The sequence below is a fragment of the Polypterus senegalus genome, unplaced genomic scaffold (genome assembly GCF_016835505.1).
Source record: "Polypterus senegalus isolate Bchr_013 unplaced genomic scaffold, ASM1683550v1 scaffold_3662, whole genome shotgun sequence".
Taxonomy (NCBI): Eukaryota; Metazoa; Chordata; class Cladistia; order Polypteriformes; family Polypteridae; genus Polypterus; species Polypterus senegalus.
This window is the reverse complement of record NW_024383445.1, coordinates 8803-32500: the sequence shown is the minus strand read 5'-3', so window position 1 is coordinate 32500 and position 23698 is coordinate 8803. Positions and strand designations below refer to the sequence as shown.

At 39.5% G+C, this 23698-nt stretch overlaps 1 protein-coding gene across 1 annotated transcript; it reads left to right on the top strand.

Annotated features, from left to right (window-relative positions):
- Positions 1-2073: 2073 nt before the first annotated feature.
- Positions 2074-14514, top strand: LOC120521511 (ladderlectin-like). The gene is made up of 5 exons (XM_039743081.1): positions 2074-2123; positions 2487-2557; positions 9375-9463; positions 12347-12481; positions 14404-14514. Exons 2-5 carry the CDS (start codon positions 2497-2499, stop codon positions 14512-14514), a joined length of 396 nt encoding a protein of 131 aa, XP_039599015.1. The 5' UTR covers positions 2074-2123; positions 2487-2496.
- The last annotated feature ends 9184 nt before the right edge of the window (positions 14515-23698 follow it).

Below are 23698 nucleotides of genomic sequence, written 5' to 3'. Positions count from 1 at the left end.
TTTCACCTCCCATTTTTAAGTTTGTAAATTACATGAGAGATAATAAAATAGGCCCTCTTGATCTTGAGGCCCTAGGCTGAAGCCTAGTTAGCCTATAGGAAAATCCGCCCTGTCTGTACTAATAAAAGTCAAAGCCCTCACTGACTGACTGACTGACTGACTGACTCACTCGTCACTAATTCTCCAACTTTCCGTGTAGGTAAAAGGCTGAAATTTGGCAGGCTTATTCCTTACAGCTTACTTACAAAAGTTAAGCAGGTTTCATTTTGAAATTTTACACGTAACGGTCATAACGGTCGACAACGTCTGCCATGTTGAACTTTCTTATTTATGGACCCATCTTCACAAAATTTAGTAGGCGCTTCCCTGTGCTAACTGAAAACGGCATACATACTTATTTCAGTGGTATGACGCCACTGTCGGCCACCATATTGAACTTTCCAACGGTCTTTGTTACTTATGGGCCCATCAAAAGAAATTTGGTACACAGGTTCCCAACGCTAACTGAATCCTACTACGTATATATATACGTCCATAGCCTGCAGCTCGGTCACCGTGTGAGGTGGCGTTGGGTCCCCCATCCCAACGCCTCCCACGTTGTTGGCTGCCTGCCTATATAAGGCCGTCCGTCGCTCCGGTCTCTACATTCCCTTCTTTGCTTCGTCACAGGATTCACATCTCCCTGCTGATAACTACAGCCTTTTTATTCAATCCATGGCTTCTCCACTGTTTTATTGTTCGTTTTTACGATTATAGTTATTGTGTAGGTATTTTAAACTTACTTTACATTGTTCAGGTACCCATTTCCTTTATCATTCCAACCGTAACCCCATTAACATGTCTATCAAGGTGATCACCATCGATCAAAGAACTTACCGAGTGGTTTCCATGCCCGGAGATGCCGCCTGCCTTTTCCATTCTCTGTGTTACATATTGCACGGCCATATCAGGCTCACTCTTGATATCCATTGTGTCTTATGTATTGAATGACTGGCACAGGTTCAAGGTGTGGACTGATGACGTACAGGAGATAATTAGACTACACAGGAGCACCAGAAGAGTGAAATGCTTAAGCCCTTCACCTATGGATCTGCATGAGAGTTGATGGCTGCCGCTGAATTGTTCGGTTGTCGCTTTCAAGTGTACGAAATGGCCAAATATTTTACACCTTTCGACAACCACCAATGCCTCTTAAACATCTTAGATTGACAGGTGACGATTTCAGTAGTGGACACTTTGATGTTTATGAATGTTTAAACTCTCAAAAGCTGGATGTGAAGTTATTGATGAAACCGGTTGTGTGCTTACAACGCTTGACAGATGCCGAATGTCACTTCAACACAAGTCCTGCAAATACTGTCGTAATTGAAACAAACCATGAAACTCAAACCGATTATGACAGCAGCAATCCAAGCTGTGAGATTTGAGACAAGATTACTGTTCACATGGCCGACTGTACGTTACATGCTCAAGAGTAAGCTCAGCGCACAGCTCGGTCATATTACAACCGGAGGGCCAAACTCACAATGTGGTATACAAAGATATCATTAACAAATAATTATTGGTATATTTTCCCTCAGTTTAAAAAGGTTTAATTATCTTCTTAATAAAAATTTGAATGCAGTACTTCCCCGCTGTGAAGCACGGGTATTTTGCTAGTATATATAAAAATAAATTGCAGGAAATATCAAAATGAATTACATTCTTTTAGAATCACAAGTGTATTGTTACATATTTACATCATATCTCAAGTCAATTATTTTACATTGGATGAAATCTGGGGACATAGTCTCGGTGTTCCAACTTCTCAGATTCTTCAGGATTTATTCACACACCACCCAGTGATCAATTTCCCAAACTCATGTTTGTCTTGACGAGGCTCATGGTGGCAACAGGCCAAGAGGAGACAAGCAGACTTTGTTTGCCCAGACTCACATTTCAGCTCCATCTGTGGGAGGTCCACATGACCTGATTGGCAGAACCACACCCACCATCCATGCCCTCAGATCAGAGCCTGGCCCTCACCCGTGGGTATATATTGAGCACTGGGAAACATGAATTACATGACAGACAGAGAATCATAGGTGTATTGTGTTTAAGACTTAAGAATATCAACTTTGAAGGTGCGTTGACTTCATCTGTTCGGTTTTCCAGTTCCAATCAGTGTTTAACATGGTTGGGATGAAAGTAGGCTTTGTGCAGAATGTTAAACTAAAAAGTACACAAAGATCAGTTCAATTAAAATGGACAAAGTTGTGTGATCCTTCACTGGCTCCCATCTGGTTCTCCTGAACAATACAAGCCTCAGGATCCTTTAATTCTAAAATAACTTGTATAATCCTCTGTGTTAGAGTTTGCTTTTTAAATTGAGTTTCTGAAGAGTGATTTGTTATCCATGTTTAACATTTGAGCAGTTCCACTTGCAGAAGGATGTGACTGTGTTGCTACCATTAACTCTCCTGCCTTTTCTTTCTTCTCTTTCACAGTCTGCTCAGGATGATTGGACCGCTGATCTTACTGTTGTTCTGCATATCCCTTGGGGTCACAGAGGCACAAAGTAAGTTTTATTTCTCATTGATCTTCAGTGTCTGCCAGTCTGGGATCACATCAGCCTGTAATTATCCTTGAAATAAACGTTTAATTTCCAAATAATGTGATTTAGTGTGTTTGCAAAAAAACCTTAGAGTAAAAATTTGAAATAACACACATTAGTCCATTAGGATGAAGAGAAAACTCAGCACCTCAAAGCATCAGGCAACTTACAGTAGATGTTGCTTAGCTGGCACTTGATTTGTTTCCTTCCATTGTTTTCATCTCCGATTGTCTTGGCCAAGGTGAAGGTGATGTTTTGGCCTGGTGTTCAGTGCTGTTGCCACACAGGCTCAATTAAGGCTAAATTAAGAGTTGTTTCTGCTGTAAATGAGTGTGCCCTTCCATGGATTGGCACCTCTTACTTCTGGCCTGCTTGTTTTCTCAGCCTGCAGTAGAACAAGCAGATTTGGTAAATTAATCAAGGAAGACTTTCAATTCAGGTTTAGGTGCCAACTTAATGACACCGCCCTATTGAATCAATTTGCCAAGTTACTTCTGTTCCCCAGCTACTAGGCTGACTGGCAACTGTAAAGTTACTCAGAAGTGGTGTGCCCTTTAATTGATTGGCAGGGGCATCAAAGTAGCAATCAAGCATATCACCCAATCAGAAGTGAATTTTTGAAAAACAGCATGTCCTATACTTTTGACTTAGACCAGAGGTCTGTAATATGTTTGCAGCTTGTGAAATGTGGGGAACGTTTTGGGATGAAATCAATAACCCTACTGCAAATCATAAAACAGGCTACTCCTTGGCACTGCCATTAGAAAGGTGGCTTTACTTCTCTGACATACGAGGCTCTGGTGCCTTCAGAGGAAGTGCGCAGTTGAAGGCAGTTTAAATGACTGAGCAGCCAATGGGTTATTCAAAAATACTGTCCATGTTTCATCCATCCATTATCCAACCCGCTATATCCTGACTACAGGGTCATGGGGGTCTGCTGGAGCCAATCCCAGCCAACACAGAACACAAGGCAGGAAACAAACCCTGGGCAGGGTGCCAGCCACCGCAGGCGCGCACACACAAACACCAAGCACACACTATGGACAATTTAGAATTGCCAATGCACCCAACCTGCATTTCTTTGGACTGCGGGAGGAAACCAGAGTGCCCGGTCCCTGTTTCAAATGAGTTTCATTCTGGGGGTTTTCAGTTTACACCAATGTAGTTTACGCAGCGCGATGGGGAAAGCAGAAAGGTCATAAAACTAACAAAATGAATATGTTTCATTTATATGGTGCCTTTTCAATGCTCAAACAGTTTCATAAGTTATACAAATAGGAATTAAAGTAGAAATATAATGCCAAAAGTCATGTATTATTTTATATTTAATTAAAGTACATGAAAAACCAAACGTTTAGAAGTAATAAAGCAAACAAGAAACAGAAAAAATCAAAGAAAGCAATGAAGAAACAGCACAATTCACGTAAGCTTACCGGTATGGATAGACACGTGGATGTCACAGTCGAAAAAGAAAGATGATTAGCTGATGTTGGAGCTTTCAAGAGTAATTCACCCTAACCATTTGCTATGGACAGAGTGTTCAATATAAATAAGTTCATCACCTGAGGGTGTCAGTATGGCGGAAACCTCACAGCTGACTGGGTCAGTAAGGTGGACTGGGGCAGCTGGGAAAAGTTGAGCACACTTGATGTTGACCCAGAGAGTCTCCAGAGGAAATTCAAACTGATACTCCTTGAGCTTTTGATCCAGCCAGACATGTAGAATGATAAAATAAGACAGGGAGAAGAGGAATTAGAAGACAAGGGCATGTTTCATTATAAAGCTGTGACAACCCACAATCAGTCGACCGAGAATTCTTATCAGAGAACTTCTGCTATTGACATCATTTGGTGATCAACCCTTCTAGAGCTAAATAATGTTTGATAACAAGACCTGTTGTTACCATTTTTGAACTAATAAAAAAGGACAAAGTTATGAAGCTACAACGCATTGCAACTGTTTTGAGGCGTTGCCATCTGTAGATGGTGTGCACATCTCTGTGATTTTTTCAGACCTGTCATATCCTGAGAGAGTAAAAAGTACCGATGTTGTTTGGTAAAATTGAGTTTACAGACATGATGTTCTGAAAGCTTAGCACTCAACACTTACGAGGGTAAGAGGTAAAATAAAATGGAAATACCTTTTACTACATTGGAGAAGTTTGGGTTTGGCCCGAACATTTGTGCATGGATTAAATTACTGTACACTAACCCAGAAGCTTCAGTTTGCATCAATAACATTTGCTCAGACTACTTTAAACTAGAACGTGGCACAAGACAAGGATGCCCTTTGTCACCACTGCTGTTTGCAATTGCCATTGAACCACTGGCAATACATTGTCGAAATACTGATCAGATAAAGGGGATTAGCAGAGAAGGACTGGAACAGAAAATCTCATTATATGCAGATGACATGGTACTGTATATGTCGGAACCAGAAAATTCTGTGCCTGCAGTCTTAGCAGCACTCACAGAATTTCAAAAGCTCTCTGGTCTCAGAATTAATCTGAATAAAAGTGTACTCTTTCCGTGAATTCTCAAGCATATAATATTAGATTAGATACCCTTCCTTTTATCATTGCAGAACAGTTTAAATACCTCGGGGTAAACATCACAAGTAAACATAAAGCTCTATATCAACAAAATTTCGTCGTCTGCATGGAAAAAATTAAACAAGACTTGCATAGATGGTCAACCCTTCATCTCACACTAGCTGGAAGAATTAACACTGTTAAGATGAATATTCTTCCTAAGCTCCTTTTTTTATTTCAAAACATACCAATATACATTAATAAATCGTTCTTTAAGCAATTAGATTCAACAATAACCTCATTTATTTGGAATTCTAAACATCCACGCATCAAAAGAGCTGACCCTACAAAGACAAAAGGCAGAAGGCGGCATGGCTCTACCTAACTTCCAGTTTTATTACTGGGCAGCAAATATACAGGCGATAAGAACCTGGACACAAATAGAAGAACATACACTGGCATGGATCGCAATAGAAGTAAAATCCTGCAGTACTTCTTTGTATTCCTTGCTTTGTGCTCCAATAAACACACGTTATCAGCAATACACTAATAACCCAATTGTGCTCCACTCACTTAGAATCTGGAACCAATGTAGAAAGCATTTTAAGACGGAGAAGCTTCTATCTGTGGCACCTCTGCAAGAGAACCACCTCTTTCAACCCTCACAAACATATGCAGTTTTAATATCTGGAAAAATTTGGAATTAACTTGCTTAGAGATCTTTATATAGACAACGTCTTTGCATCCTATGAACAATTACATTCCAAATTTAACATTCCAGCTACAAATTTCTTTCACTATCTTCAAATCAGGAACTTTGTTAAACAGAACCTTCCAGATTTTCCTCATCTTGCACCCTCATCCACACTGGAAAAATTATTGCTCAATTTCAAGGAGTTAGACTCCATCTCTACAATATATAAAATCCTTTTACAATCCCTTCCTTTCAAAGATCCAAGAGGACACTGGGAAAATGACCTCTCAATTAATATATCAGAAAAGGAGTGGAAAGTAGCAGTGCAGAGAATTCACTCGAGCTCCATATCGCATAAAGCATACAATTATACAACTCAAAATTATATATCGAGAGCACATCTGTCTCGACTAAAACTCTCCAAAATGTTTCCAGGGCTGTGATGATCCAACCTGCGAACGCTGCAACCAAGCCCCAGCCTCACTAGGTCACATGTTCTGGGCCTGCTCCAAATTAACATTATTCTGGACAAAAATGTTTAATTACCTCTTAGACAGTCTTGGACTCACAATCCCTCCTAACCCATTAACAGCTGTGTTTGGGGTTCTTCCAGAGGGTCTTAAAGTGGAGAAAGACAAACAAATTGTGATTGCATTCACTACACTGTTGGCACGCAGACTTATTCTGATAAACTGGAAGAACCCAAACTCTCCTCTTTTAAGTCAGTGGGAAACCGATGTGTTATATTATTTGAAGTTGGAACATATCAAATACTCAGTTAGAGGATCTGTGCAGACTTTTTCAAAACATGGCAGGATCTAATCAGTAATATTTTAAAATAAGTTTATAAAGCACAGAGAATATGTTGATTTAGGTATTTTTACAAGCCTTAAATTTTACACCGTTTGGCTTGCTCTCTCTCTCAGGGGTGGGGATCGATCTGTTCTTAGCATAATTTTTTTTGTAAAAACTTGATTGCTATGTATTGATTGTAATAAAATTAATAAATAATAAAAAAAAATAAATAAATAAAAAAATAAAATAGCAATAATGAGCACAGCAAAAACAAGTTGGAGGGCCTGCAGAATACCTGAAATAATCCATAGGCCTGAGCAGATTAGCACAGCAGCACTGAGCTGGAAACTAGCAGATGGTACAACAAAACTGGAGGTCAGGAAGGGACAAGTTCTGTTTAAGCATATGGAGCACACAGAACTGGTTTCCACATGCCAACTAGTTATTTAAGCCACAAAACTCAACTTTTTATTCTGCAGCTGAATCCGTCTGGCGTTGCTTATGTAGTGCGAGGTCTCAGGTGCCTTCTCAGTTTGCATCTTCATCCCCAGCTGTAAGAAGGGTGTGCTGACAGTTGCAGGCAGATGCTCCAGCTGATCCTTCATTGAGGCCTCAGTCTGTCTTGATGCGTTGCTTTGCTGGGCTCTGTGTGAACTTGAAACATTTCTGTCAGTGTGGTCGGAGTAGACTTGGCAGGCCTGAGGTCCACCCACTTGCATCAGTACAGGGCTCCTTCCACATCTACCAGATATGAGCGCGGAGCTACCTGTTGGAGACAAGTTCCCTGTCTCCATATGCCGGTTCAATTCAGGAATGTCTGGCCATTTTATTATATGATTGTTTTACAACTTTCCGGATAAAATGCAGCTTACCAGGAGCATCTGTAATTATGCACAGTTCGAGCAGTGATGTCAGTCAACCAGAAGGGTGTTTTCTGCCTGTGGGCCATCAGTTGTGCAGGGCTGGTGTCCATGCCCACAGTTGAGTTGAGGTTGTGGGTTCCACTGAGTAGAAAGACCTTGCCGAAAGCTAAGCACATGACTCTTCCCTGGTTGTGTGTACTGCCACAATACTTGCACTTTTCTGCTTCCTGGGGTTTCTCGGAAGTCATGACTTGGTGGGCTTGAGTGTCCCTTGTTGTGCAGGCTTTCAGACGTCTGAGTTGTTAATAATGTCATCTGGTTTAGCCTGTGTTAATGCCTTCATTCAGAAGTCTGTTTCCTCTGCAGCTCAGCAGATGTCAATAGCGGATGCTAAAGTTCACATTCTGTTAGCAAGCACCTTAGAGTGCTTTCATCAGTAATATCTAGCACCAGCGTGTCCATAATCAGTTCGTCTTTAAACTGTCCATAATAACATGTTGCAGCTTTCTCCCTTAGGTTAGTTACAAATACAGTATGTCTATTGTTGCACCTTCCTCTTGCTTGAGGGATCCAAAAAACAAAGTGCTTGAATATGACTTTCTTTGTCAGCTTGAAATACCTCTCAAGGGCAGCCAAGATGGCGGCAGCATCCTGTTGCTGTTCGTCCCATTAAGTGCAGATTATGTCGGTAGACGTGTTGGCACTCACTACCCATTACTTGTCTCAGGGTGGCTGCTTGTACCTCCGCGGGCTTCTCATGCAGGTCTGGTAGCTAAAATAAAGTGCTGAAATTCCACTTTAAAGATCTCCCAGTTCATAGCCAAGTCACCGGACATCTTCATCTTGGCTGGAGGTGGTATGGTGTTTGTATACATGCTTGCTTGGTTATAAAGTATTTTTCAAATGGCTTTTTCAGCTGGATATGTAGTTGATTTGTTGTAAAATTGGTGCAGTTGGGGTTCACACTTCTGCATATAGACCACGTGGAGCTGGTTTCCACAAGCCAACTCTGAATGACTTATTCAAACTGTCACGAACAGGACTCACCATCTATTTATATATTGTCAGCCACTAGGTGGCAGCATAACCCCTTAAAAGATTCAGCTGAAGCAGAAACCGATGCAAAGTCCAACATGAAGACGAAAAAGTAGCAAATTACAGACTTGTTAAAAAAAAGTAAAGGAAAGCAAAAAATACTATGAAGAAAAAATGTGTAAAGGGGTTTTACTCAGAGAAGGAGCTCTGAAGTAGAGAGAAACATAAAATTGTCATTTTAATGCACTTTCATTTAACACATACACACACAGAGCTTTACAGATTTTACATTAGCAAATCGCCCGTAGCGTAAGACAAAGACTGCTTTGTAATGGCAGCCATTCCATATGAAAGGGAGATGGTGACCCTTTAGTGTCAGAATTATCGAAAAAATTGCTATTCTAGCAGCTGGCCATTAGTGATAATAGTCTGTGTATCCTCTGAGTGCTTTGGTGCAAGAAGTCATATAATCCTTGTGTCAAAAACTCTGCTCTACTGGAACTAACAGGTGGAGGAAAAGGACAGACTGATGAGTGAAAGAGATGCAACATGGAGTTTAACATCCATCCATCCATTTTCCAACCTGCTGAATCCAAACACAGGGTCACGGGGGTCTGCTGGAGCCAATCCCAGCCAACACAGGGCACAAGGCAGGAACCAATCCTGGGCAGGGTGCCAACCCACCGCAGTGGAGTTTAACAGATCAATGTATTAACATCGCTAAGTTCTGCAAGACTGAGAATGGCTGTGTACGTGATATGATGTCCACATTGTAATCTGTATTTCTTTTTGTCATTTAACCTAACCCTGCATTACTGGATGATGCTGCACTACATTTACTGAAACAGTCTCATTCATTATTAGATCAATGTTCCTGTGCCTATAGCTGGACTCCATTTCAAAGCAAATGTTACCGCTTCATTCCAGTGACAAAAGGACATGCTGAAGCTGAGGTAATTCATTTTATTATTAACAATTTGAATAAAAACATTGAAGTGAAAAAAGAAAGTTTGTAATTAAATGCTCTACCACAGATTGACTAAAAATTGTAAAGCTGACAGGAATCTGTGGTCATAGAATAATTTGTGCTTTTAGAAGAACTTCAAAATCTTTAGTGTGTGTGTGTGTGTGTGTGTGTGTGTGTGTGTGTGTGTGTGTACAGGTGCCTATAGAAAGTCATCATACCTGTGAAAATCTATACCTTTTGTCACATTACACCCTGGGAAATAAAATAAGTCTAAATTTGTTAGCTATATGTACACATTCTAACCCTCTTTGTCAATGTGAAATAACATTCTAAAACATTTTGGGCAATTATTAAAAATCAATGAGTGAAATACTAGGTTTATTAAAGTGATCACACCCGTAGAGTGTACCATTCTAAAGTTCATCATATGTAACCTATTAGCTGCCAGACCAAACACTTGGCTAACTGCCCCACCTGACATAATAATAAAATAAAACCAGCTATCTCTTCAAGATTTCACTACTAGGAGTGCAAGGTTCTGAAAAAGAAACTAACACGGATAGGAAAGTGCTGTCAAAAGTGCTGCTCCAGCATAAAGTTGTAGAAAGGCATACTGTAAGTTAGGAGAAGGCTACAAAAAGATTTCAAAGGCTTTAGCTCTCCTTCTGAGTACTGTTCTGAGTATCATTAAGAAGTGGAAGGTGTATAGCACCGCCTAAACATTGCCTACATCAGGCTGTCCATCCAAACTGGATTACCGAGATAGAAAGGCATTGATCAGAGAGGCTGCCAAGAGGCAACTTTGCAGGACTTACAAGGATTCATGGAAGGAAATGGTGGACTTGTACCTGTGGCAACAACCTCTCAAGCTGGTCTGTGTGACCAAAGAAACCTTTTCTGAAAAGGTGCCACAATCTATGCAGAAACTCAGCTGGGATATTCTGCTGCCATGTGGAAAAAGTGCCATGATCAGGTGAGACAAAAATTGACCTTTGTGGATTGAACTCCAAGAGCAATGTTTGGAGAAACACAGCATGCCAACCATCCATACCCCTGTGAAGCAGGGTGATGGCAGTATTATTTTTCGAAGGGGTTTCTCTTCATCTGGGACTGGGCAATTAGTCGGGACTGAAGGGGAAAAGGATGATGCAAAGTGCACCCAAATTCTTAAGGAAAACCTGCATCCCTCTGCTAGACAGTTGAAAATGGGAAGGTCATTCGCCTTCTAACATGACAACGATCCCAAACTTACCACCAAATGAGCAAACAACACAGTGGCTTAAGGATAGGAGGGCGAATGTCCTTGAGTGGCCAAGTCAGAGCCCTCACTTAAATCTAACACACAATCAATGGATGGACTTGAGGAGAGCAGACCATTGCAGACCAACAATGAAAATTAACTGAACTCAAAAAGAACGAATAGGAAAACATTCCCCAAGGTAGGTGTACAAAGCTAGTAGAGACATATCCAAAAGGACTGACGGCTGTAATTACACCAAACAGTGGCTCCACTAAGTGTTAAACCAGGGGATTGATGACATTCTTGTTTTTCATTTTTAAATTAATTTTCTGAGCTGCTCACTTTCTTTTCAGTGGTTTGATGTTTCAAGGCAATATTTGTAAATAAAGTTAGTAAAGGTTCTTTTGAGCACAGTTTTTGATTTCAGGCTTTATGACAAATAGCATAACTATTTCAATGGTTTTCTATAGGCAATATATATATATATATATAGGAAGTGAAAATGTCAGGTTTGAATACACAATGGGAGGTTCTGAAAATCGAGAGTCCACCTCACGAGAAGGATTTAGGAGTCAGAGTGGACTCTAAGCTATCAACTGCCAGACAGTGTTCAGAAGCCATTAACAGAATGTCAGGTTATATAGCGCCTTGACGTGTGGAGCTGAGACTTTTCAGAGATGAAGAGGAAACCTGACTGAAGTGTTTAAAATGATGAAGGGCGCCAGTCCAGTGGATTGAGACGGTGACTTTAAAACAAGTTTATCAAGAACACGGAGACACAGTTGGAAACTCGAAGTGTAAATTTCACTCAAGCATTAAACATTTCTTTCTTCACAAACATAACCACAGGCACAAGGAATAAGTGACCAAGTAGTGGGATAGACAATAGGAATTAAGGTTAGGATTTATCAGTTTTCTTTGTCTCAGGTGAACACAGCAGCAGCATGTCTAGTATTTAAATCCCTAATCAGTGTGCGTACTTATGACTAGCATTCTGGCTGCAATACAATTGTTGTTGAGAGATTTGGTTCTGATGACGCGTATTGGTGATTTCCTGGTTTTGACTTTTAGCAACTCTGTTTCAACTCCATTTCCCTGTCCATTCAGCAGCTTTGGCAGCACACATGGGGTCTGTATGTGTAGAATAATCTATGTATTTTCTTTTGCAGCTGGAAATAATTTGAGCAGGGTGACTCCAAATGATTTTATTAGTTCTGTTTATTCTGTTCAGGTTTACTGGCACACTATGAACTATTAGAGTTAGTCACTCAGCTGTGCCCCCTGTCTCTTATGGCACAGTTTTTACACAATCGTGCATCCTGAAGTTAACTGGCAAGAGTATCCTGAGGTTCAAGGGCTCTGCTAAAGTGAATTCAGAAGTTCTGCTGCTGCTCTTGACATTTGTGACAGTTGTGACAATGAAGTCACAAGAGTGACACATTTTACAGACATTTGCATGAAGGCTTGAGACACTCCTTGTAATCTTTATCTGAACTGATTCAGTTGGTGGTGTTTCTAGACCCTGTTCAAAGTTGCATTCATCTGTTTAATAAAATGCATTTGTTTGCCTGTCCAATCAGAGACCAGCCAATCTCTTATGACTGTTTGTGACCTTTTCTTCTTCTTTAGTTATATTGTCAATATCTTGGAGGAAACCTCGCCTCAGTGCACAGCGAAGAAGCCAACACATTTATAAAAAATGTAATTGCAAACAGAGACAACTCAAACCCGCAAACTTGGCTTGGAGGCGCTCGTGTTTCTCAGGTAAATTATAAAACGTTTTGAACTTATTTTAATGGACCATCCAGGTTCTGTTCTGCTCAGTGAGGTTTCCTCACGTATAATTAATTGCCTGTAGAAGCTAAGGAGTGTAAAATTCTCATCCACACGGTTTTTCCAGTTTTTGTTGTTATCTCTCACAACCCAAAAGACAGACCACTGTGCTGAGTGATGACACGACATTTTCCAGATTGTTTAGATTACTTTACTTTAATTCTAATACAGTGGTTATGATAGGCAATAATGATCAGTAATCCTAAACTTAAAAAAAGACAAAATATTTGTTGCCTACACATAAAAATAGAAGATTTTTAAACTGTCCATTGCCCATTTATCATCTTCACCACCCTCTGACTGGTTATGTCAGTGACATGGAAGCTGGCATTCTTCAACTTTGGACGACTCACCCCACGCTTTCACCAGGCATCTCCATTGCTTTACGGGTACCCGAGGCTGTCCTACCCGCCTGCTGTCTTAATTAAATGTTCTTGACTGCTGTGCTGGCTCAGGCCTTCAGTCACTGTAAGCTCCCATTTCTTTATCTTTGCTTTAACTCCATCTTTCAGACCTTTCAGTTTAATATTGGATTTGAATGTGTTTCCCATTTCTTGTGCCTTTATTGATCTTTTCATACTAAGTAGCTTACAGGCATTTTTCATTTTTTATCTTTTGTTTGCTACGTTTACACTTTTGTTTCTACCTTTATGTCCCCTCATATTCGCTCACTCATTTGCTGATGTGTCATACGGTCACACTGGCAACAGACCAGTCAACCGCACTCCCTGCAGCATCTGCAGCGGGAATTCCTATGAGTTGTAATGTAGGCCCAGAGATAATGTGTGCCAATGAGTTGTCTGCCAATATGTTCTGCCTGATGCACCCTCTGACTCCATGCCCTGACCACCTCACCTGGCTCCTCTTAATTTGAAGAAATGGTCTGACGCCAAGGTCCTCCTGTACCGCACAGAGAGAATGAGCCCACCGACCCTGACTGTGACCTGAGGTTGTGGAAGCGAAAAATACGCTGAAGATTCTCACTTTAAATAAAGGCTAAAGGATTCAAGGATAGGCAAACAGAGTAATTAGATTTATTGCAATAAACAATAACGCTGACTCAGCCCAATCAGGCCAAACTGAGCCCGAACAGTTCAAAATCACAGTTTATATAATCATTTCTTATCATTCTCAAAACTGTTTATTCGCTGTTTATCCTGACTCCCTTTTCTGCAGTTGGCCTGTCAAAAAAGTGTTTTATGGGAACCACCGGTAGTTTTATTTTCTGTTACTTTTTCTGCTTCGCTTTTTTTTAGTCGGCCTTGAGCTTGCAGATGTTCCCCTCTTTCATTCTTGGACGTCTCCATCTATGTTTCTCTCCCTTCCTTGCCTCTCAAGCTGATAAGATGTTGGCGACTTCAGCTAAGCTTTAATTAAAAAAGAAATCTTGGCATGTGCCTTTATTTAACAATTTGCTTAGTATGCCTGACTTGCATTAATACTTGCACTAATGTTACTGCTTATAAATTTTCTATATTTATTTATGCTAATACATGAATAAAATAATTTCTTATTTTCCATAAGGTCAGCCACTTAAAACTTAGTTTTGGTCACCCTAACGTTGAATCATTTGAGAAATTGTTCAGTAGACCACTTCCAAGAATTTTCTGTGACCCCCCACATCTTTTTCATTTTTTCTTTCTAGTGAGGTCACTACTGCTTTCATTTTTCATTTGTGTTCCCCTCATCTTTGTTTCTCTTGTATTTTCATTTTAATTTTCTTTTATACAATTCATTTTTCTTGTGCTCTGCTGACATTGAAGCAGCTGGGTCTGGTTGTTTTGTGGTCTGTCAGAGTGGTGGACAAGGAAATATCATCCAACTGACACAGTCTATATTCTTAAATTTTGTAGACAAACTATTGGTACTGGAAAGATGGATCTGCTTTTAATTATCAGAAGTGGGTCCCTGGTCAGCCAGACAACTACTGTGGAAGTGAAGGCTGTTTGATGACCAACGCATAATAGTAAGTCTTGACAATAAGCTGCCACTAGGATACTTAGAAATGTCTGACTGATTTACAGCAACTCAAAATGCAAACACCTTATCCTGACTTTATGTTGCTTTAGTGACTTAAAGTGTTCACAATTCTAGGGTGTCACAGGTGTGACTAGAGATTAACGATGACAATCATCACCGCTGTGGTGTGCTAAACTGTGAGAGAGCTAGCAGTCCAGCCGGATGCTCATCGTAGGTTCAAATGGTCATCTCAGCATTATATTCATTATCCTCACACCATCTGAGCAAGTCTGAAGGGCGAGTTTGGCTCTTGAGTGCATGGATGGCACATTGGGACAATGGCTGCTGCTGCTTCTTTACACCTACAGAAGTTAACGCTCAAATTCCAGACTGGACAACATCTGTGGGTCTCCCAATTGTCCCCCACATCCTAAAGATGTCCAAGTTAGTCTAACTGGTGAATGTCAATTGGCCCACTTTGCTGTGTGTCTGTGTTTGTGGCAGTGTGCCCTAAGAAAGATTGGCATCCTTACAGAGTATTAATTTTGACCAAATGCTGCTGGGATGGACGGCTGCTTCCATAAATATTGCAATGTAAAAAAAAGCAACAAAAGTTGAGAAAATATATCATTGCATATCACGTAATACCCATGTGACTTTTAATAACAACCTCAAAGTGATACGTGCTATTTAGTTAGATCTTTAGTCAGCTTTTTAGAAGCTCCTGACTCCTGACCAGCTCTTTTTGTAATCTGTGATATTTTTTAATAAGTTGTATCTTTCTCTTATAGTTTAAAACACAGCACAACACAAAGTATCATAGCATACAATGTCACCTAGTAGTCACTTCTGTGCATCCATCTATTTTTAAACCTGCTTAAAAAGTCAACGGCATAGTGAGTTGAGAGAGAATTGTGCAGGATCCAGTTCAACACATGAGCCAAGATATCAGAGGGCACACATGGGCACACATCCAGAGCCAGAATTTGTGAGTCGCCAATTCATCTCAGATACTTACCTTTTGGATGTGTGAGGAAAACTAGCAGGAAAGAAAAAGAAAATGCAGACAAAGAAAGAACATCCAAACTGCACCCTGACTTGTTGTAGGCCTCCAGTCTCTGCACACTGTGCCGCCATGCCACTCCTGTTTGTAATCTTCAAGTGCACTCACATGTGACATTCATGGAATGGCTTCAGCTGCTAATGCAATAGACAGAAGGGCACCACGACAAATGGGCACAAGTTGAGTGAGTGTTGTTCATCTTTTTAATCCATTTTCTAAACACTCCTCTTACGATACTGGCGTCTACTGCAAACTCAGTCATTGTGATTCTAAAACATCATAAATATATGAAAATCATCTAGACATGAAGACAATTACACCACGTCTGCTTTTACAGTGTATATCAAATTGCAGAACGCAGGGCTAAGTGTTTATTTGAGAGGGTAAGATATCTCATTGAGCAAGAAATTGAATAAAAATAACAGGCATTGCCTCTGATTGTACTCCAAGCACGAATGCAAACCAAATTGAGTCTTATTTCCAGGGCTCAGGTTAGGAAATGTGTTGACCAACTCAGTTTTACATCAGCATAAATCACCAACACTCTACAGCGGCTTCAGACACAGGGAAAATATCAAAATAAAATTCAAATGGACCTTTTGGTTTAAAGATGTAAAAGGGGAGGACAGCAAATAAAAGTGTGGACATTGAAATGGCAGTTTAAATCTGTGCACTGCTGCCCAACTCTTCATTAAATGCCTTTTACTAACATTTTTACTCTTTTTTCTTTCACAGGTCCAGGATTGTGGAATGACGCTGAATGTGATCTTGAACGTCCCTTTGTTTGTGTGAAGAACATGTGAAAGGACCGAGTGTCACACGTGTTACAGTGCATGCTCATGGATCACATGGATAACTCACAGTAGATGTCTACAGTTCATTTTAATGATTCACTCCATTAAACAATACTAATTGTGCTAATACTTGCATTTTTGGGGTTCTTACATAAAAAATTTGTTTTATTTTTTAATTGTAAACCCCTTAACTCTAATAAACAGTAAAGATCAGTAAACAGCAAGTCTGCCTCCTTGTTTGTGTCTTAGTCTTTTTTAATTTTGTTACATACAATCAAGTCAAACGAACAAACCCGAACGAATTCGCTAGAGGAGGAGAGCCAAACAAGAGCAAATCTTTAAAACATCCCAAAAATGTCATTTTCTCAACTAGAAATGCTGATGTGAGATTTTTGGCATATTTTTTAAAAGTCTTGAACAGTTCACTGAGTTTTTCAGTATCAGTTATTATAGTGGTTCCCAATGGGTGGGTTCCCTAGGGTCGCATTAAAACTGGGGGTTTGTAAAAGTTTCTAAAATAAACAAAAATGTCAAAAACTAAAAGAGATAAATCTTTCAGGGCAGATGTCGACATTGGGGTTGATGGCAGATGTCACTTGGAGATAATCGGCTATAAACATCAAAAACTTGTGCTATGGGAAGGGAAGACTTTTGTTGGTGGAGTGAAGCTCTTGACGATGTTAATCCTGCATGTGTCTAGTACCAAAGAGCAAACACATTTAAAATGGCAGTGGGATCTGTGAGAGGAGCAAAACAAATGTACAAACAAAAAACTCAGGACGATGGTGTATTTCACTGAAATTTGACTCTGGCTTGTTGGACTTGTCAGACTCAGATTTTGGTGCAAGTTATCTGAGATTGAAATCAAAAATGAAAGTGGGGTCCCAATCGTGTTGCTGATCACATTGGTGTAGCTGAAGCACCTACACGCCCAGTTTGTCTGGGTGGATTGCCACTTAATGTCAAGAAGTACAAACCAGATTGAGTAACTTATGAGCAAAACGGGTTTGTCGCTGAGTATCAGAGTTTGAAAAATTGTGGGTTTGTCCATCTGTATTGAGGGAAACACTTGCATTTTTTTAATATTGTGACATTGGGTCACAGACTTGTATAAGAGTGAAAGGTGAATCAGGTTTCCTAGAAATCCAAGCTTTTTGTTGTGAAACAGGAACAGTCTCATGCATTTTATTCAAGGCAGTCACATCAGACCCAGAAACCAAAGCAGCATTGATATTGTCAGTCATCCTGCTTCGTCCCTTTGTCAGATTACAGGAATAGATAGCCTCCTTCATTCAAAAGTTCATTCAAGATTAGAGATGACAGAAAAATGACAACACAGCCAGGTCAGCGGCCAGTTTTAATTGTTCCCACATAACCACTGGGCACAGACCGCTACATGGTGAGCCTAGAAGTTGCAGTTGAATCTACCCTCACATTTAATGGGAGCAAGTCTACTGCCCAGTTCATTGACAGATATTCTTTTTGATGGTTGAGTAATGACACTTCGGAAACAATTTCCCGTCAAAACATGAATTTCCCTTTGAAATTCTGAGAGACTACAGCCCACAAAACAGACACACTTGCATTCGACTGCAGAATAAACTCCTTACAAAATACGAGAAGGACATTCACCCTCAGAGCAGTTGTTAGAGGACACTCTATGTGAAACATTTGGAATGAATCTCCTATAATAAACAAGTCCTGGAAATCCTGAACCTGCTTTTCGTTCCTGCGTGGATACACAAGCACCTCACTCATCTTGTTCAACTGAAGTCTAATCAAAACTTTCCCATAGAATACCCCCAAATATTGAATTTCCAACAACCCAATTTACATTTTATAAGGGTTAGCTGTCATCCAGTTTGCATTAAAAGCAGGCACTGCTTGTAGGTGGTTGAGATATGACTGCCAATCATTATGAAAATTTCCATATCATCTAGATTGCTTAGAATATCAGTTGAAATAGGACTTGTCTGAGTTTTCTCGTAAATCATCAATATTCAGCATCAGCCCCCTCAAATTTGGAAATCTTACTCCAAGTCAAAACTCACAAAAAAACCCAGCCTTGGAAATTAACAACTGGGTTGCCCTTGTTTTCCTTTTAACCGCAATTCAACATTTTTCCTTTATTTTTTTTCTTCTTTGTCACATTCGTCTTTAAATTTTAAATTTTTCCAGCTTTTTTAGGAATTTTTTTTAAAATTTTTTTAAAATTTTGTTAATAAAGGGTCCTTTTAAAATTTTAACTTTTTTTTGAATTTGTTTCCCCCTTTTTAGTGTGGTTTTAGACTCCGTAAACTTATAATTTTTTCTAAAAATTCCCCCATTCCCTTTAATTATACTTCCCCTATAAAAAATTTTGGGGTTTTAAAAATAAAAATTTTTTCAATTAATACCCATTTTCCTTTTTTTTAAAACCCCGTCGGAATCATTTTTTTTCCTTTTAAAGCTAAAAGTTCGTTTAAACAATTTTTTTATCCCTTGGTAATTCCGGCCTCCCATTCTGGGGCCATTTTTGGTTTTTTTTAATTTTTTTAAAGGGGGTTTCTCCATTTTAAAAAACCTTTTGGTGTGAATTAAAAAGGGTTTAGATCGGGTTTAATCTTTTTTCCTAATGGGCCTTTTTGAAAAAATTTTGATTTAAACAAAGGGATCACAATAGTTTTTTGAATTCTTGTCTTTCCATTTTAACGCCCCCAAAATTTTTAATTTCCCCCTTCGCTAGGTGGGGGATCCCCTTTACCCAACCCTTTTTTCAAATTTTTTTAGACCCAATTTTTTGATTTTCTTAAACCCCCAATTTGGGGTTAAAAAGTTCCAAAAAGTTCAATAAAACCACTTAGGGTTTGGGTTTTCAATTTTTTCTTTTATTCCCTTTTTTATTTTTTAAATTTACCAAGGGGCTTTTTCAGGAAAATTTTTCTTTTTTTTTTAGAAAAAACATGGGTTTTTTTTGTTTGAATGTTTTTTTGGTGGTTCTTTAAAGTCACCCCCTTTTTATTTTTTAAAAATTTTTTCCCCGCTTTTTTTGATTTTCTTTTTTCTCCCCTTTTCCCCAAAAAAACCAATTAAAAGGGGAAAAAAAATGGGTTTTTTCAAATTAAAAATTTTTTGAAAATTTTTAAAAAAAAAAATTTTTTTTTAAAAAACCCCTTTTTTTCACCCTTTTTTCTATTTTTAGTTTTCTTCCAAATTTAAAATTTTTAAAAGGGGGAGTAAAAAGGACCCTTTTTTTAACCCCAAAAAATTTTTTTTTTTTAAAAAAAAATTTTTTTCCCAACATGGTTTGGGTTTTTTTTTTTTTTGAAAAAAGTTTTAAAATTAAATTTGGCCCTTTTCAATCTTTAAAACCATTTCCAAACTGGTTTAAACGATTTCCCCCAATTTTGTGATATTACCTTAGTCGTCCTAAAGACTGGGGTGCTGGGTTAGTTAAACAAGAAAGTTTCCCACAAATGAAACATATTATGTTGATTTGTCAATTAAAAGAATACAAAATATTTATCAACTTATTTAAAATTTTTCACACAGCAGTAACCCCCAGCAGGTTGCAGGGGTAGCCCCGTGCCTCGCAGTTAGAGCCCGAGTTCTGGGTCCCCCTCATGGAGTTTAAGCCCCTGTGTCTGTTTTGGTTTTCCCCAAGTCCAAAGACAAAAGGGGTTTTGGGACCCTAAATTGTCCCTGTGGCCCTGCTGGGGCTGGTGCCCTTCGGGATTTTTTCCCCCTTTGCATTTAGCTGGCTGGGATTGGTTCCAGGCCCCCGTGACCCGTGTTGGGATATAGTGGTAATAAAAGCAAATTAACAGTCAGTTTGTTTCACCATTTCCCAGCACCATGATTAGTGAAAAAATTTTTTAAAAAGGTGCCATAAAAGAGATGGAGAGAAAGGGAAGCCCGTTTTTGTTTAACTCTAAAAATTTTTCCCTTTTTCCTTCTTGAACGATTTCCAAAAAAAGTATTTCCCTTTGAGAATGCTGGGCACATTGATTTTTCATGAAACGTAGGCCCCGTTTTCCTAGTTTAATTTTGAGGAAGCATCTCAAATTTTTCGAATGAAACCCGTACTTTTTTATTGAAAAGGTAATTGATTAGTTGGGGGATGATTATTGGATTCTAAACGGGTTGCTGGGCTGAAGGAGGCCCCCTCCTTTTTGTAGTGGCAAATGACAATTGTTGAAATTTTTTAATTAAAATAACTGGGAATTGGACGAAAAGGATAGGGAGCAGTTTGTGGAGCCCCGGGAGAGGTAAGTTTGAGAGGAGGGAATAAGGGGGGGACCACCAAGCAGAATACATGTGTGTTGAGGGGGGGCCCAGAGGAATAGTGAGGATGGGGAAGAGTTGGAAAAGGTGGATGAGTTTAAATATTGGGAAAAAAGTACAGAGAACTGGGAGGTGGAAGAGAAGTGAAAAAAAGAGGGGGCGGGGTGGAGGGGGGGAGAAAAGTGTCAGGAGGTTTTTGACAGACGGTATCAGCAAGGGGGCGGGGAAATCTAATCAGACGAAAGCAGGAGCAGACCCGAGGTAAAGATTAAAAGCAAGTTTTCCCAAAGGGGGATAAAATTAAAAAATGGGGGAAAATTTAGGTAAAAGGGATGGTTTGGAGACAAAGTGAGAGCCAAGATTTTGCTGGTTTGAAATTGCAGGGGAGGATGCTAATTATTGAGAAAGGTTTTAAGGATAGAGCGCAGGAGGGGAAGAGGGTCCTTTGAATTTTTTTGGATGGGGGGGAGGACGCAGGTGGTGAATGAAGGAAAATAAGGGACAGGAAGAGGGAACAAGATGTTTCATTGGGCATCCTGGAGAAGCCAAAAGAAGAAGAAGACAGGGTTTAAAAAACTTTGGAGAAGGCGGTGTTGAAGTCATTCATTTATTTGCAGCCCATTTGGTCTTTTCTATATTCAGAAAGGGTAGGGGGGAAAAGAGTCTGAGGGGGAACCCCCTTTCAAATGAAGCAAGGGGCCAACCCCTCTAGAAGAACTGAAACTGATTAATTAAAAAAAGGGGGATGGTTTTTTGAGAAAGGCAATTTTCAGACCCACGCAGGTTCAACAGCAGTCCTGATAAAAGACTAGGAATTTGGGAGAATGTTATTAGTGAAGACGTCAAGGACATTCAGTTTTTAAGGCAGGCAGTGATTCCATAACAAGAAAAAAGTTAAATTTTCAGACACAGAGTTCCATGTCACTAAAAAACTTTAAAAAAAGAAGACTGGGGGAGTCGGGGAAATTTCACAAAAAACAAGAGAAAGGGAATGGGCCCGGGTGTTCAAAAGCAGTCTGAGAAACATCTGATACTGGTGACTTGAATTTCAGAAATTAAAAATGGTGCAAGGGAGGGAATTAAATCAGAGGTGGTTGGCCAGCTTGTTTTCCAGATAAGGGGGGAAATTTGGGAGCAGGCCTGATGGAGAGGGACCCGTGGTAGGTGAGCACCAAGCCCTGGGCGTAATAAGACACTGACGGCATTTTATTCAAGTTTTGGGGGAAGGTGGGGAACAAATGAAAGCCCTTGTAAAGCTTAGGGATACCTGAAGAAATCCTCGATAACCCAGAATTTTAAAAATCCTAGTTTGTTTTATTTACAAATTTGAACTGAAGAGTTAAAAGGTGTACCCATAAATGTGTAGCTTAGGTGTTTATTTTTAAATTTGAGTCATAAAACGCTAGGCCCTGTACCCAAAAATCTTTATTCCTTTGAGGTTTTAAATTTGGGAAAAACAAATTAAAGGGGGGAAAACAAAAAAAAATTTTTACTGGATGGTTATTGTTTTATCTTGGTAGAGTAATATATATTGCCATTTCCCTATTGTATTATTAATATGTGCCTAGAATGCCTAACCCACAGACTTGTTATCATGTAACTTCCCCCATTTTCCCCTTTCTATATCTATAACCTCGGGCAATTAGGAGTAAAAAAAGGGGGTTTTAAAATAAAATAATGAATGATAATTTTCATAGAAAAAAACAAAAAGCAAAGACATTTGAACCATAAAACCCTGATAAATGGATGTGAATTCAGGTACAAGACTTGCATTTAAAAATGTCTCTTTAAAGGGATAAACAGGCTCACCCCCTTTTGCTGTTAAAATTGCTGAGTTGTTTTTATTGTGTGGTCTTCATCCTCACGGGTTTAAAAGGGCCCAAAAGAGAGATGTTTTTCATCTTTGTGGGTCAGAGAGAGAATGTTTGAGCAAGAATTTATAGTTTCTCCAACCAAACCAAAGGGGATTCGGTATTTGAAGGCTCTGAAAAAGCCGTTCCAAACACCCCTACCTCAGACCAATGGGTGAAAAGAACATTTTACTCCTGCCCCCAAGACCATATTTAATAACCTGGTTTTGTGGGGGGAGGGGGAAAAAGACTTTAGAAAGAAATGCTCATCAAATTGGTTTAAGACACATCCCAAATCCTGTCAAAATTCAAAGAAAAGCAAAAAGGGGGATAAAAAAAGCCAAAGGGAACTAAATTACATTGGTTTGAAAATTATTAAAGAATACAAAACATTTATCGTTTAGTAAAACCCACATCACAACACTCCAAAAGAATGTTTTGTAAATTTTTTTATAAAAAGTTTTAAATTTACGAGTCTGTTATAATTGGGCAGGGTATTTCTCCCCCAGTTTTAAAAGTTCCCCCGGGCCCATTTGTCCATTACATATCTTCTTTATTTCAAAGACAATCTAAGAACTAAGGCCCTGATGATTGTATCTGCTCCAGTTTTGTTTTCAACTGTTTCTTTGCCCGTCTTCATGTCATCAGACTGGTGGTTCAAAATGAGCGTCCAACTTCCACTAAACTACCCCATACAATTTAGTCTTTTTTAAATTTTTTAATCTGGTTTTTTTGTGTCTAATCAATTAACCTGCCCCAAATATCTGTTTAAGCATATGCGCAAAAATCAAATTTGAAAGGTAACATGTTACAGGTGCCAGTACAACCATTTTGCCCAAGTGAGAACGTGCCACTGCATAAACTGTTCACAAACAAACATCTGTGGCCCCCTCTTTTGGGGACCAAAGGCCCCCCTTTTTGCTTTTTACCCATGGGAATTTTGACTGCCATCAGCCTTTTCCCTAGGGGGCATCACCACCCTGAGACTCCAGCTATGCAACTCCCCTCCCCCGGGGCCCCCCCAGAGTTGTTTTCTCACCAACATGCCTTTGCAAACACTGGGCAGAATTGCCCCTGGGCCTGTGCCTGTACCAGCCAAACCAGCAGGGGATTTTCCCAATTAGACAACCAAACACGGGCCATATGACTTGAAATGACAGCTGCATGCTTTCCTGAAAAGTTCACTAATTTGTCAGTACCTTTTTTTTATAAATTTTCC